This window comes from Bos taurus, chromosome 16 (genome assembly GCF_002263795.3).
Source record: "Bos taurus isolate L1 Dominette 01449 registration number 42190680 breed Hereford chromosome 16, ARS-UCD2.0, whole genome shotgun sequence".
In the NCBI taxonomy this organism is placed as follows: domain Eukaryota; kingdom Metazoa; phylum Chordata; class Mammalia; order Artiodactyla; family Bovidae; genus Bos; species Bos taurus.
Genome location: NC_037343.1, coordinates 59,676,449 through 59,691,223, shown reverse-complemented (window position 1 = coordinate 59,691,223; position 14,775 = coordinate 59,676,449). Strand labels below are relative to the sequence as shown.

Here is a 14,775-nt window from a genome sequence, read left to right as displayed (position 1 = left end):
AGGGGGTTTACAGAGTCACATGGAGAGTAGAAGACAAGGGTTCCCCTGATGCCTAGGGCTACTCTTGATGGCTAGCATGTTCATGTCTGGTAGAAACCAATACAATATGGTAGCACAATTATCCTTCAATCAAAAATAAGCAAATTTTTTTAAAAAGGGATAAAGTATGTAAGAAATTGTTTTAGAAATCATCATTCCTCATGGACAGTTATTTCATGGGACTAAAGGGGGTCCAAGCCTGGATTACTCAATTGATCATGGGTCACATCATGGTTCTCTCTAAGGCACGCTCCTGACCTTGCGCTATGTATCTTTAGGCTATTTGGTTCCTTACATTACTAAACTGAAGTAGATAAGGGCAAAAAGATGGTAAATGATTCATTCATATCACTCCATACTAATGGCTCTGATAAAAAACTGCTGACAGAGTAGATTGGTTTAAATGGGCATTCTGAATGATCTGTTTATTCAGATTAGATAATTAGAAATATTCTACACTAATATGTACCCTACCAATTTTTATTATGTAGCTACTTAATAGAAACAAAACAACATGTACCATCCTATTCCAGAAAGGGCTGGCCTTTACTGAATTATTTTAATAAAATCAAATTTAATTACAATACTGGAGAAGGGTCACAGGTAGGGAAATGGTAACAAAAGCAAGGGACATTTTCCAATGACTAGAGAAAAAGAATAGCCAAGTTCATAGAGGGCACATTAGCCAGGCCCTTGCAAGTAAGTACCACTTATGAAAAGAAAAGATGAAATTGCTTTATTGGTATGACCTTGCCTTTACGATGTTAAAGAATGCTGAGTAGGAGAAGAGATGGGAAAGGAAAGGTACAGAGTGGGAGGAGAGAGAGAAGAGAAAAGGGTATAGGGATCCACAGGTAAGAATTAAGAAATGTATTTTTGGTGCTTTGCTTCAACTGAATTCACTTTTATGGAGGGATGACTTATGGCACTAGTATTCTACTTAACGGCTTTCTAGTTATTTATATATGTTTTTGGCAATTAATCTTTCTCCTTCATTGAATGAGATCCCTTCTTCTCTTTTCCTCCCCATTATCCCTCTTCTTTGTCAAGATCACACTCATCATTTTTTTATGCTGTGGAGGTTGGGAGCAAGATGGTTTTCTGGCCCTACCAAGTCAACCATCTGATAAATCACCAAGAGGCAAACGAATTATTGGATGTGGAGGAATTTGCACACTGTAACAGTTTGAGGAGTAAAGTAATAATGGTATATACGTAAGTTCAAGGCTTTTTTTACTTAAAAGCACAGAAAATTTACCTGGAACTCAATGTCTGTACTTAGTACATTCTGTCTCTCCAGATCTATTCTTTGCCCTTCTCTCCCTTGCTGTGCTTTAGGAAACAGATTTCTGGAACACATCAAAAGCAATCTTTTTCTTTGGTTTTAAGTTAGGTTTGGCCAGTAGGTAACTGGCAAGAAATCAGAAAGCAGGAAAAGAGAGCAGGCGTGTTTGCTCTCTAGTGTTTCCTCCCTGCTGGCCATTTTTGTTTTGGTAGAGGTGGTGTTTTCTTGTATACAGCCAAAGCTACTGTCATTGGCCCTCTTGTGCAACTACCGTTCTCTGGGTTCCAGAAAAACTGCTCCTTTCCCTTGCCCTGAAGGTCTAGGGTGATAACTGCTTTAATGTGTATTTTATCACCCTCTGGTGGGTCCCTTTTGCTGCCATACCTCTGTATACTTCCTTCATTAAACTTCTTTCAATTAATCTGCTGACTGTGCCATTTGTTACTTGTAAGAAGCAAGATTGATATAATTTCTAATAGCTGTGCTGGGCTTAGTTGCCCAGTCATGTCCGACTCTGGGCGACCCTGTGGATTGTAGCCCACCAGGATCCTCTGTCCATGGGGATTCTCCAGGCAAGAATGGAATGGGTTGCCATGCTCTCCTCCAGGGGATCTTCCCAACTCAGGGACTGAACCCAGGTTTCCTGCATTGCAGGTGTATTCTTTACCATCTGAGCCACCAGGGAAGCCCTTCTAATAGCTTCAGTCGTGTCCAACTCTGTGCAACCCCATAGACGGCAGCCCAGCAGGCTCCACCGTAGACTGATATAATTTCAGGGCCAGGTCTACACAATCCAACCCATTCTCATTCCAAATTTCTCAACTCAATATCTCTTTCACTATCCCGTAGTGAATATCCAGCCTGGTCTTGAAGTCACTGCTTCGTGACAATCATGTATTCATCATGACAACACTGGCAGCGCTTTGGAACCACCTAAGAGTCTCCATTCATAAAGCCTCCATTTTCATAAGTGTAACTCATCAAGATGCAAATTTAAAACTAGATTATTTTAGGAATTTGGTCAGAAAAGGGAAGTAGCTTTTCTCAGTAACATCCAACCTCACCTCCTTCTCCTTGTTGAGCAACACCAGCTGGCTGTCTGTGAGGATGCAGTACTTCCGCTCCCATGTTGTTGTGTCGGTGTAGGGCGACTGGCCACAAGACAGACGGTGGGTAGGTGGCCCTTTCACATCTGTGTGACAGACACAAAAACAAAAGGGACAGATCACTACCATGCTTGGTAAATTCACATTTCAAATGGAAGGTGCTTCAAAATCAAGGAAGGTGGTCTAAACATAAACCTAAATGGTTAAGCCGAAAACTTAAAATTCCTCTGAAGAAAATATAAACAGTTTTTTGACAGAGCGAAGATTTTGCCCTATAGTCTGCAAAAAAAGAGGGCTGAAACACTTTGGGAAGAATCGTTAGCACAAATTTGACACGGTAATCACCAGTGTACATGCACTAAAATAATGGGAGATCACTTCAGGGCAAAACCAGTTATCATTCAAAAGAAAGAGGTGGGGGTGACTCAGAGACAAGAATAAAGGATAGATATCTTTCGGAAGAAGATGCTGCTTGCTGCATGTACACTCAAGAGTACTGCTGAGCTTGAACTGAAAGAGTGAAGTTATTGGCAGCCTGCATCTTCAAAATGGCTTTATTTTTGGTCAGTTGTAAAGATTTTAGAACTGGTTAAACTATAGCATCATATTACCACTAGAGGCCAGTAAGATCTTAAAAACAGACGATCTAAACATATTATCCTCAGGGCTCTTAAAGGTGGAGGCATACAATATAATACCAAAGTTAAATGTTTCAACTATTCTAGAAGTCTCATCTCCCATGTTACTGTTTTTTTCTTTTATTGAGATATGACTGACATGTAACACTATATTAGTGTATAACATAATGAGTCAATACTTGTATACACTGCAGAACGATGATCTTAACAAGTCTAATTACCATCTGTCACCGTAACAAGTTAGAAAATCTTTTTTCTTTTGATGAGAACTTTTTGATTTACTCTCCTGGCAACTTTCAAGTATCCACTACAACACTGTAATCGCCATGCTGCAGATGACATTCACATGGCTTATTATAAGTGGAAGTTTGTATCCCTTGACCCCCTTCACCCATCTCACCCACCATCCTCTTGCAGATCATCATGCTGTTCTCTGTACTTGTGAGTTTTGTTTTCTTTATTTTAGATTTTAGATTCCACATATAAGTGACATCACACAGTATTTGTTTTTCTCTGACTTATTACATTTAGCATAATACCTTCAAGGTCTACGTTGTCATAAATGATAAGATTTCATTTCTTTTTCAATGGCAGAGTAGTATGCTGTTGATCCACCAATGGGCACTTGGGTTGTTTCCATTTCATGACTATTGTAAATAATGACACAATGAACACAAGGATGCATATAGCTTTTCCAATTAGTGTTTCCATGTTCTTTGGATAAATATCCAAAAGCAAAATTGTTGGGCTGTATGGAAAAGGAAATGGCAACCCACTCCAGTACTCGTCTGGGAAATTCCACGGACAGAGGAGCCTCGTAGGCTGCAGTCCATGTGGTTGCGAAGAGTCGGACATGACTGAGCAACTTCACTTTCACTTTTCACTCTCATGCACTGGAGACAGAAATGGCAACCCACTCCAGTATTCTTGCATGGAGAATCCCAGGGACGGGGGAGCCTGGTGGGCTGCTGTCTATGGGGTCGCACAGGGTCAGACACGACTGAAGCGACTTAGCAGCAGCAGCAGCAGCATGGTAGTTCTATTTTTAATTTTTTTAGGAACTTCTAATCTGTTTTCCATAGTGGCTGCACCAGTTTACATTCCTACCAACAAGGCAGAAGGGTTCTGTTTTCTCTACATCTTTGTTATCATTTGTTATTTCTTGTCTTTTAGAAAATACCCATTATCATTGGTGTGACGGATATCTCACTGTTGATTTTGATTTGCATTTTTCTGATGATCAGGGAAGCTGAATACATTACATATGTGTTGTCCATCTATATGTTTCTTTGGAAAATTTCTATTCAGATCCTCTGCCCATTTTTCAGTCAAACTGCTGTGGGTATTTTTTGTTTTTTACTCAGTTGTATGAGTTCTTCATATATTTTGGATATTAATTCATCAGATATATGATTTATAAATATTTTCTCCAGTTCAGTAGGTTGCCATTTCATCTTATTGACAGTTTCCTTTGCTGTGCAGAAGCTTTTCATTTTGATATAGTCCTGTTTGTTTGTTTCTGTTTTTGCCTTTGCTTTAGGGGTGAGATCCAAAAAAATCACTTCAAAATTTTTTTAATATGAAGTGTTTGCTCACTTGGGCTATTGAAAAACTTGAAACATATCTTAACTATAAGTGCATATTAGATACATTGAGTAAGGCTTTTATGATGTTTCAAGATATATCAAAAGTTCTTTAGCCACGAAGGACTAATTCCTCTCAGAAATACAGTGTAGGAAACATTAAACATTAAAATACATTACTTATTACTATTTAGTTATTACACTAGAGGAGCACTTCAAACTGAAGAAATTAAAAAACAAATGCCCATGAGTGCAGGAGAGTTATAAATATCAATAATAAATAAGTGCATTTTATCTATTAGTTGAGAGTCTTCATTACTATTACTTTCCATAGACTTTTAGTCTTTTTATCACAGGATGATAGGTATTCCTGGTACTGACCGACTTCAAGGAATTTCAAATGATTTCCTGTATGTTTTACGCTGCTAAGTTGCTTCAGTCGTGTCCGACTCTGTGTGACCCCACAGACGGCAGCCCACCAGGCTCCCCCGTCCCTGGGATTCTCCAGGCAAGAACATTGGAGTGGGTTGCCATTTCCTTCTCCAATGAATGAAAATGAAAAGTGAAAGTGAAGTCGCTCAGTTGTGTCTGACTCTTAGTGACCCCATGGACTACAGCCTACCAGGCTCCTCTATCCATGGGATTTTCCAGGCAAGAGTACTGGAGTGGGGTGCCATTGCCTTCTCCATGTTTTACGCTATAATTACTCAAATATGCATACCTATAGGTGACGATCTGCAGACAGTAAACAGGTCAGTATTCAGGGCATTAGGTGTATGTATGCCTCTCTTCTTACATCCCCACATGTGTCCAACATTGTCATCAGTGCTCCTTCTGGCTAACTTCATTGCTCTCTAAAAGTCTATCTAAACTTGTCGCTTGGCATGTTTGGGGAGCTCATCAACTACCCTCCAAAATAACTCAAGATTCAAGAACCAATAATGTTATCAGGGCTTGGCTTGACATGCTTACTAATTTTTAGAAGTTCACTGTCTTTCCTCTTCCCCTTGTTTTTCTGCTTCTATCTCCTGTGAACTTCGCACACCAGTACCTGCTGCACAGGTAGCTTCTCCATTCCACACCAAGTCTCTCCTACCTTCAACTCTTTCATTTCAAGCATTTAAAGTTTTGTTTATACTTCAAATTTTCCTAAAATTATCACAAAAAGCTTTAAAGGAATTAATTCAGTAATTCTTGGCAGATAAAAGATTCTTGCCCAAACTTAAAAGCCATGTCAAAGCTGATTTTCTTCACACGATTTGGATAAACAAATGGGTTACATTTTTACCACAATGCAGACCTATTTTTAGAGTCAAATACCAAGATCACTTAAACAGAGAGGGATGCACCTACTTTATGTAGAAATGTGGTGGTTTTGTGGCCTAGACAAGTTTTCACTCAAATGACTAACCTTCTTATGTAAGTTGGCCATGGATGACCTAAACTGCCCCCTGCAATTTAATCTGAATCTTATGATCCACACTGAGCAAGAAAATGTTGATAGGCTCTGTCCGTAAAAACTAGAATATGGAAAACTTTTATAGCAGGAAACCCAGGGTTCCTGACAAAATATCAATCTGCCACCAGCACTGAATTTAAGAAAACCTGAATTATCTTGCCTGTGTCAACCCGAGTAATCATCTTACAGTCCCCCTTAAAGTCCTCCCCTTCTCCAATGTGAGCTTTGCTCCTAGTTCCTTCACGCTATTGTGAAACAAGACAATGTCTCATGAAGCATGCTGGGGACCCTGAACTACTCCTCTCCAGTGTTAAAGGTAGAATGAAATAGAAAGCAGTACTTCCACATTTTAGTTTTTCTGTCTGTCTAAATTATGAGGTTGATTAGCCACGTCATAAATTTTGTAGTTTCACATTTTTCCTACTATCTATGGTCCACATTTTGATCACTTTATAAGACTGCATTAAAAGGAAGAAAACAAGAAGTCAGAGTAAGTGGGGTTGTTTGTTCTTTTTGGCATTTCTGGGTTAAGGTTTAAAGGGCATTTTAAGTAACAATCTAAATAAGATATTTCTGAAAACCTATGAATTTAATTTATTCATTCTACTGTGTCCTCATTTCCATAGCTAAATGAAGGTTTAATAGTACACTTGTAAGGCCTGTTTACTGAGGCTGTATTAAACTCAGGACAAACTCACATTGTTGCCTAATTTCACTTTACCAAGTCTCTCAATCCCTCCCGCCCACTTTCCCTCACTCCCACCCTCTTTTTCTCTGGCTCTCTTGACATACTTCTAATTTCTGACTTTCAATTGCATTTAGTATCTAAAATTCACTACTGAATAGGGTAACAACTTTAGAATTACAAATAAGAATCTTAACAGCAAAACTGGAAGGAAATTTTCGATTGCTGCTGTCCGATTCCTGTAAGGATACCAATGATACTGGACATTACCCTTATTACAAAAGTTGAATAATTTTAGAAACATTAACAAGAATCAGCAGTTACACAATGAACCCCATTGGAAAGTACTTCTTTGAGACTGGATATTATCATGTAGACTAATAATTTCCAAAATCTTTGATCTCATGATTCCTTTACACTTTGTAAACTGAGGACTTCAAAGAGTTTTTTTGTTTGTTTATGTGGGCTATATTTATCAATATTTACCACATGAGAAATTAAAACTAAGAAATTTTTAAAATATTTATTCATTTAACAACAAGAACAAACCTACTGCGGGTTAGCATAAATAACACATTTTTGATGAAATGCAACTATTTCCCAAAACAAAACAAAATAGTGAGAGGAGTGACAATATTTGAAGTTTTGCAAATCTCTTTCAAATCTGAATATAGAAGACATCTGGGTTCTTATATTTGTTGTGATATTTAATCTTATGCTTTATGTTGTTTTGGTTTAAGTGAAAATCTAAACACACAGATAAACAGTTGGAAAAGGGAAAAAATATTTTAATAGCATTTTCAGGTAAGCGCAGGTCATGTCTTTCAGTTGTTCTTTCAAGTAAAAGTGGTGTTCATGAAAAACAAATGATAAGTCTAGCTCCCAGATCACTTTCCACTAATGCTTTCCCCGGTGATAACTGTCATACTTCAGAACGCAACTTAAGTGTACTTTCCCTCTCATCATACAGAATGTTAAAAAGACATAAACTCCAAAGGTTTAATATATAATAAAATTAAAGATTTTCACTGAGTTCTCAAGGATATCCTTAAGGAAAACTGGCTTTTTCCCCCCCTACTATGTGTGCAGAGAAGACTGCATGACTCCTGGCAGAGCGTGGTCCCACAGCTTTGATTCCTGCAACTGCATCAACAGTTTTGCTTATAACTCCTTTTGTATCAGAGTAAATGTCAACACAGTAAAAACAAACAAATAAACAAAAATAATCTTAACCTCGCAGATCAAGGGCACCCTCAGGTTCTAGGGTTCCACAGACCATATTTTAAAAACCACCGCTTACATAATAGGAAGGCAATGAAAGATTCTAAGAAAATTTGGTAATAGTTTGTAAGATGAAGTGGGGAAAAGACCAGAGTTCTTATACAATGAGTGGGAGATTAGTGTAATGGCCGGGGCGTGGGATGATTAGGGTCATAGACTGGTGACAGTGGCAAAACAAAGAAAGGAACTATGTGAGTCAAATTTTGAAACAGAAATCAACAATGCTGGTAACTCTCTAGCTGTTTGTGGGGAAAGTATAGCACAAAAGAGCTGAGAGAATAAACAGCAATTAATACAAATACAGATTTATAAATACTCATAAGACAGGTTATATAACCGTAATTCTGCTTTTGTTTCAGCAGGAAAGTTTAAGACAAAGATTTTTCAAGAAAAGGCATACAGAAAATCCAAAAGGGAAGCTTTTAAACTTGAATTTAATTTGAAGGATTCACTGCAATCCATTATATCCACATCATTTCAAAACAGCATTGAAAATACCATTATATTTTGTCTACCTATAAACCTAGAAGTCAAACTCTGGGCCTCTTCAAATGCTAACATAAATTTAGTAACTACTTGACAAAGAAACAACAACACCTAAAAAACTTCTCTTGTATGTGTGATCCTTCCTTGTAACTTTTCCTCATACCAGAGAAGGAAGCAAAATAGCCTATCGCATCAACTGATGAAAAAGAGGAACCAAAATGATATGATAGAGCTGGAAATTCCATTAGGCTTATCTATAAATATCCACAAAATGATTTTCCTCTTAGAGAGTAAGCATTTTGTCTCTTCCAGACTTTGGGAGCATCTCAGAAAGACTTAAGAGTAGGAGAGTAAATGAAGGGATCTGATAGGAAACAGAAAGAGGCATAGAGGAGAATGGAAAAGAACAAGTCTATAATCCAAATATGGAGAGTGTAAAATAAAAAACTGCTTGAGAAATTTTATTTTTGTCTATCACAGCTCCTCAGAAGTTCATCTGAGTTGTTTCTAACTTATATCCATTTACTAACTACAATGTTTTCTAAAATTCTAATATTCTAAATTAAATGCAACTTGTAAAACTTTAAGCCTATTTAAAGTTTTGGCCATCCAAAACAAACTTTACAGAGGATTCTATAAAGAGAAACTTCCAGTTAAAACAACCCTAATGTTTCATTCACTCTCAAAAGTTTTTCATTAATTCTTAGTACCAACCATTAAAAAAAAACAAAACACATAGTTTTGGGAAATCTACCTATAAGAAGGACAATTAAAATACATTAAAAGAAAAACACATTTCTAACAAGCAGCTGTAAACTGCACAGGTCTGAACTACTGTAGTAAGATTAGTATTCTCACATATGTGTTTATTCCCATGTCAGAGACAACCTGGCTTAGAAAAGACAAATCTTTCCCAATATTCAAATTTTCAATTATCACATTTGTTTTGCTTCTGAATTTGGTGAGAAGTCAAAGTCAGAGTACAAGCATTACTTTATAAGTCTCAGAATTGGAGTGACCACTTTCTTACAGAAGCAAAAAAAACCTAAATAACTTTAAAACAGAGCTATTTGCTTAAACTAGCTAAGAACATGTCAATTTCCCTAAAATGACAAAGGGTTATTTTTCTCTTTACCAAAGTGTCCGGAACAGTTTTATTAGAAGTTCAAGTTTAAATATCATTTATATTAATAGGTCAACTAACATGCTGGAAAAGGTCAATTTTCATTCCAATCCCAAAGAAAGGCAATGCCAAAGAATGCTCAAACTAGCACACAATTGCACTCATCTCACACGCTAGTAAAGTAATGCTCAAAATTCTCCAAGCCAGGCTTCAGCAATACATGAACAGTGAACTTCCAGATGTTCAAGCTGGTTTTAGAAAAGGCAGAGGAACCAGAGATTAAATTGCCAGCATCCGCTGGATCATTGAAAAAGCGAGAGAGTTCCAGAAAAACATCTATTTCTGCTTTATTGACTATGCCAAAGTCTTTGACTGTGTGGATCACAATAAACTCTGGAAAATTCTGAAAGAGATGGGAATACCAGACCACCTGAACTGCCTCTTAAGAAACCTGTATGCAGGTCAGGAAGCAACAGTTAGAACTGGACATGGAACAACAGACTGGTTCCAAACAGGAAAAGGAGTAGGTCAAGGTTGTATATTGTCACCCTGCTTATTTAACTTACATGCAGAATACATCATGAGAAACGCTGGGCTGGAGGAAGCACAAGCTGGAATCAAGATTGCCGGGAGAAATATCAATAACCTCAGATATGCAGATGACATCACCCTTACGGCAGAAAGCGAAGAACCAAAGAACCTCTTGATGAAAGTGAAAATGGAGAGTGAAAAAGTTGGCTTAAAGCTCAACATTCAGAAAACTAAGATCATGGCATCCGGTCCCATCACTTCATGGCAAATAGATGGCGAAACAGTGGAAACAGTGGCAGACTTTATTTTTTTGGGCTCCAAAATCACTGCAGATGGTGATTGCAGCCATGAAATTAAGAGATGCCTACTCCTTGGAAGGAAAGTTATGACAAACCTAGATAGCATGTTAAAAAGCAGAGACATTACTTTGTCAACAAAGGTCTGTCTAGGGAAAGCAATGGCACCCACTCCAGTACTCTTGCCTGGAAAATCCCATGGACGGAGGAGCCTGATGGGCTGCAGTCCATGGGGTCACGAAGAGTCGGGCACGACTGGGCAACTTCACTTTCACTTTTAACTTTCATGCATTGGAGAAGGAAATGGCAACCCACTTTAGTATTCTTGCCTGGAGAATCCCAGGGACGGGGGAGCCTGGTGGGCTGCTATCTGTGGGGTCGCACAGAGTCGGACATGACTGAAGTGACTTAGCAGCAGCAGCAGCAGTGGTCAAGGCTATGGCTTTTCCAGTGGTCATGTATGGATGTGAGAGTTGGACTGTGAAGAAAGCTGAGCGCCAAAGAATTGATGCTTTTGAACTGTGGTGTTGGAGAAGACTCTTGAGAGTCCCTTGGACTGCAAGGAGATCCAATCAGTCCATCCTAAAGGAGATCAGGCCTGGGTGTTCACTGGAAGGACTGATGCTGAAGCTGAAACTCCAATACTTCGGCCACCTGATGCGAAGATCTGACTCTTTTGAAAAGACCCTGATTCTGGGAAAGATTGTAGGTGGGAGGAGAAGGGGACGATAGAGGATGAGATGGTTGGATGGCATCACTGACTCAATGGACATGAATTTGGGTAAACTCTGGGAATTGGTGATGGACAGGGCAGACTGGTGTGCTGGGGTTCATGGGGTCGCAAAGAGTCGGACATGACTGAGCAACTGAACTGAACTGAACATGCTGTATTTTTTAAAGGCAGTTCTTTATTTTTCTGATAAATAATAAAACCCTTGCCCTGCCATAAAACTTTTAAAAATGTGGTGTGTGCTTGGCTATCTTCTACTGGCAGTTTCTGCTACAACAGAAAAAATGTTACAGCTGTCATGTGGAGATAATTTTTAATAATGCCACTAACCATAGCAGCTGCTCAGTAGCCGCCCACTAGATATTAGAGCTAAATGACCAAATTATTTTACAAATGTGTTAATGCTGTCTGCTGGAGACCTAGTGAAGCTGCCATCCATTACCGCCATCAATACACTTTGTGACTTTGCTTCACTCTTAAAGGATGGACAGGAAACACAAACTCTAACAGGCCATTAAAATGAAACCTAATTTTATTTTATCCCCCTGTTACCTTTCCACCCTCCATATTCTGTCAAAATGTCAGAAAATATCCTGTTTCCAGAAGAAACAAACAAAAATGTTCTTAGATTGATAACCATCCAAACACTAAAATGACTGTCTGTGAATTCTGCTTTGTCCTGACATCCTATGAATCTTTAAGCTGGCAAGTTGCATTACAGTGCATATGGATCAATGGCCCCAGTAGATTTAAGTATGGTCACACTCACCTTAGTGAATAATAAACACACTTTTGATAAAATATGTTTAAAATAAAAAATTAGGCCATAAATGTTTACCTTTATGAAAATACAAGTCTTACCATAATTTCCCTATAAGGTCATAACTATTTGTTGAAATGAATTTACATTGCCTTTTAACCTAAGCTAACTATTTTATTTTCCTTCTCAATGAGGAAGGCTTAATTTTCATGCTACTTGATCACTCATGTCTAGTCAGGAAATCCCCTATGCTCACTGTCACCTTTTTAAAAAGAGAGGACAAGTAAGAGATAATAAAGGATTCTGGTGGATTATTTCCTTTGGGTTTCAAGGGCTTCCCTGGTGGCTGAGTGGTAAAGAATCCGGCAGTGAATGCAGGAGACCCGAATTCGATACCTGAGTGAGGAAGATCCCCCGGAGAAGGAAATGGCAACCCACTCCAGTATTCTTGACTGGGAAATCCCACAGACAGAGAAGACTGGTGGGCTACAGTCCATGGGGTCACAAGAGAGTCAGACTCAACTGAGTGACGAAACAACAACACAGTTTGCGAACAGGCTCTTTGCTGTCTCCTCAGTCTCAGCAGCATCAGGGCCTAAGCAGGGGGTGAGTCTAACTCTGCTCCATCACAGTTATTTGATAATAAGTTCCCTGAAGGCATGACTGACAACTTTCTTGATCAAGGCAACACTTTTCTTTGTAGAAGAACTAATTTTAGTTTGGGAAACACTTCCTATGATGGGTCCACCTTGCTTCTCCCTTCCACATTATTAGTACACAGTTTGCATTGTACCTGATCACACACGCCATGAAGCAGTAGGCAGAGCAGATCGTTTCATTTTCCTTCACTTTTTACATATGCATTAGAAGAACGAAGTCCCACAACTGCCATATTGGACCATTTAGCATTTAGCACTGCTAAAGGAACACGAACTATATAGCCTGGGTAACCGAATGGAATGTTATAAATGATGCCACGATAAGGTGACAAATGATTGTCAATCACGGCTTGTTCTTCAATCCCAATAGACCACTCACATCCACGGTTTTCAGAAAATACTCAAAATAATTCATTTGTATACTCATTCTTAGAAGGAAAAAAAAAAAGGTCTATATTCAACTCTTCTTAAACAGTCAAGCAATGTGCAAATTTAAGAGAAGTGTAAGAAAACAGTAGCCTGGCTCTTAAACATAACCATGTTGTTGTAGAAATGATTAAAATTCAAGATCTTTTTTATACCTCATGTTCTTGTTACTGGTAGAAAAATGAACTAGACTAAGAATTAATCTCAAACACTATGTACTACTCATCCTTCTTGCTATATTTTGTACCTCTTCCTATATTAATCTATCCCCATGCCTGCCTGTTTTTGAATTGAATCTCATCGCTTTCCTTTAGGGGCAGCTGCTGTGGGGAAAGAATTAGAGCCTTTAAAATGTGATTCTTAGAGGAGAAAGGAAACAAAAACAGTAAATAGTTTACCACTATTGAGAGATCAGTTTCTGGGTTTTTCACAACTGGTTATACAGCCTGGAGCATCCCAGGGACGGGGGAGCCTAGTGGGCTGCCGTCTATGGGGTCGTACAGAGTGGGACAGGACTGAAGTGACTTAGCAGCAGCAGCAGCAGCATACAGCCAATACTGTGTCATTATCTCACTCTCTAGGGGAGCAGAAGAAGACAGACTGAATTAAAAAATAAAACTTGTCAAGACTTTGGCAGCATTATAAAAATGTTACTAGCTCTACCTCTCTCCACAGTATCAAATGGAGTAGAACACGGATCTAAATACGCATCTTTCCTGAATTGTGACCTGTTTGGACCACAAACCACTGAGCTTACAGTGAAAACTATCAAGGAGATATCATAGGTCTCGCTAAGGGATCCCATCAGTTACTCACAGCTAAATCAACAACCTGATTCAGTCAGCGAGGTCCTGACACAACTCTGCTGACTTATGTGAGAAGCAAAAAACCTTTCTTTTCATCAAAAAACCAATGACCGCAAATGAGTAAGAGGTAGCCAACAACTACAATAGAATATAAGCAGTAGAATGAAGCGTTTAGCACTTCTTCTTCAATACAATCAACAGAAGTAGAACACACATTCCTCTTATCTAAATCTAATCTGTTTCTCAAAGTGTGCTGGATGGCAAATTTTCACATACTGGAGACTATATCCTAAGTAGAAACTGAATAATTCAACTCAAGCCCATCTAAAAATACCAATTAATTTCCCCAGATATTAAGCATTCTTTAACCTGCACATGCAACCCACAAAAAATTTCTAAAAACGTTCTAATTTCTAAATTAAAAATAAACATACAAAATCACTTAATATTTAATTAAGCTATTAGTGAATATGTTTCTGCATATATTCGGTATTGGATAAAAGTTACACTTTCTTTTTTTACTGCAAATGTGCTCTCTAAGGTAAAAAAACAATTATTTGTTTGCAAAAGTAAAAAGAAAAAACAATTATCTGAATGCAAATATTAACTATGAGATTACAAAAACTAATATCATTTTCATTTTACTTTTTCTCGCAAATAGGTAAAAATAACTATATAGTACATCAGAACATGTGTACAGTCAAATTTATATTTTTTAACTTCTTGTTTTGTGCCTCTCAGCCTTTATCATTTCCATCTTTTCTCCCAACATAAGAGCTTTTCTAGGTTCACCTACTTTTCACAGGCTTTTCCATTATCTTAAAGAATTTTAGATAAAAGGAAACCCTTAAATAACATCATCATGAAACACAATCCTGTTGT

At 38.1% G+C, this 14,775-nt stretch overlaps 1 protein-coding gene across 7 annotated transcripts in view; it reads right to left on the bottom strand.

Moving 5' to 3' along the window:
• The window catches only part of RASAL2 (RAS protein activator like 2), a 397,752-nt gene that overhangs the window by 193,310 nt on the left and 189,667 nt on the right, over positions 1–14,775 (bottom strand). For all 7 annotated transcript variants that reach the window (XM_005217241.5, XM_002694157.7, XM_003587091.6 and 4 more), the window contains exon 2: positions 2,389–2,516. In XM_005217241.5, the coding sequence (XP_005217298.1) occupies positions 2,389–2,516 (128 nt within the window). The remainder of the gene's footprint in view (positions 1–2,388; positions 2,517–14,775) is intronic.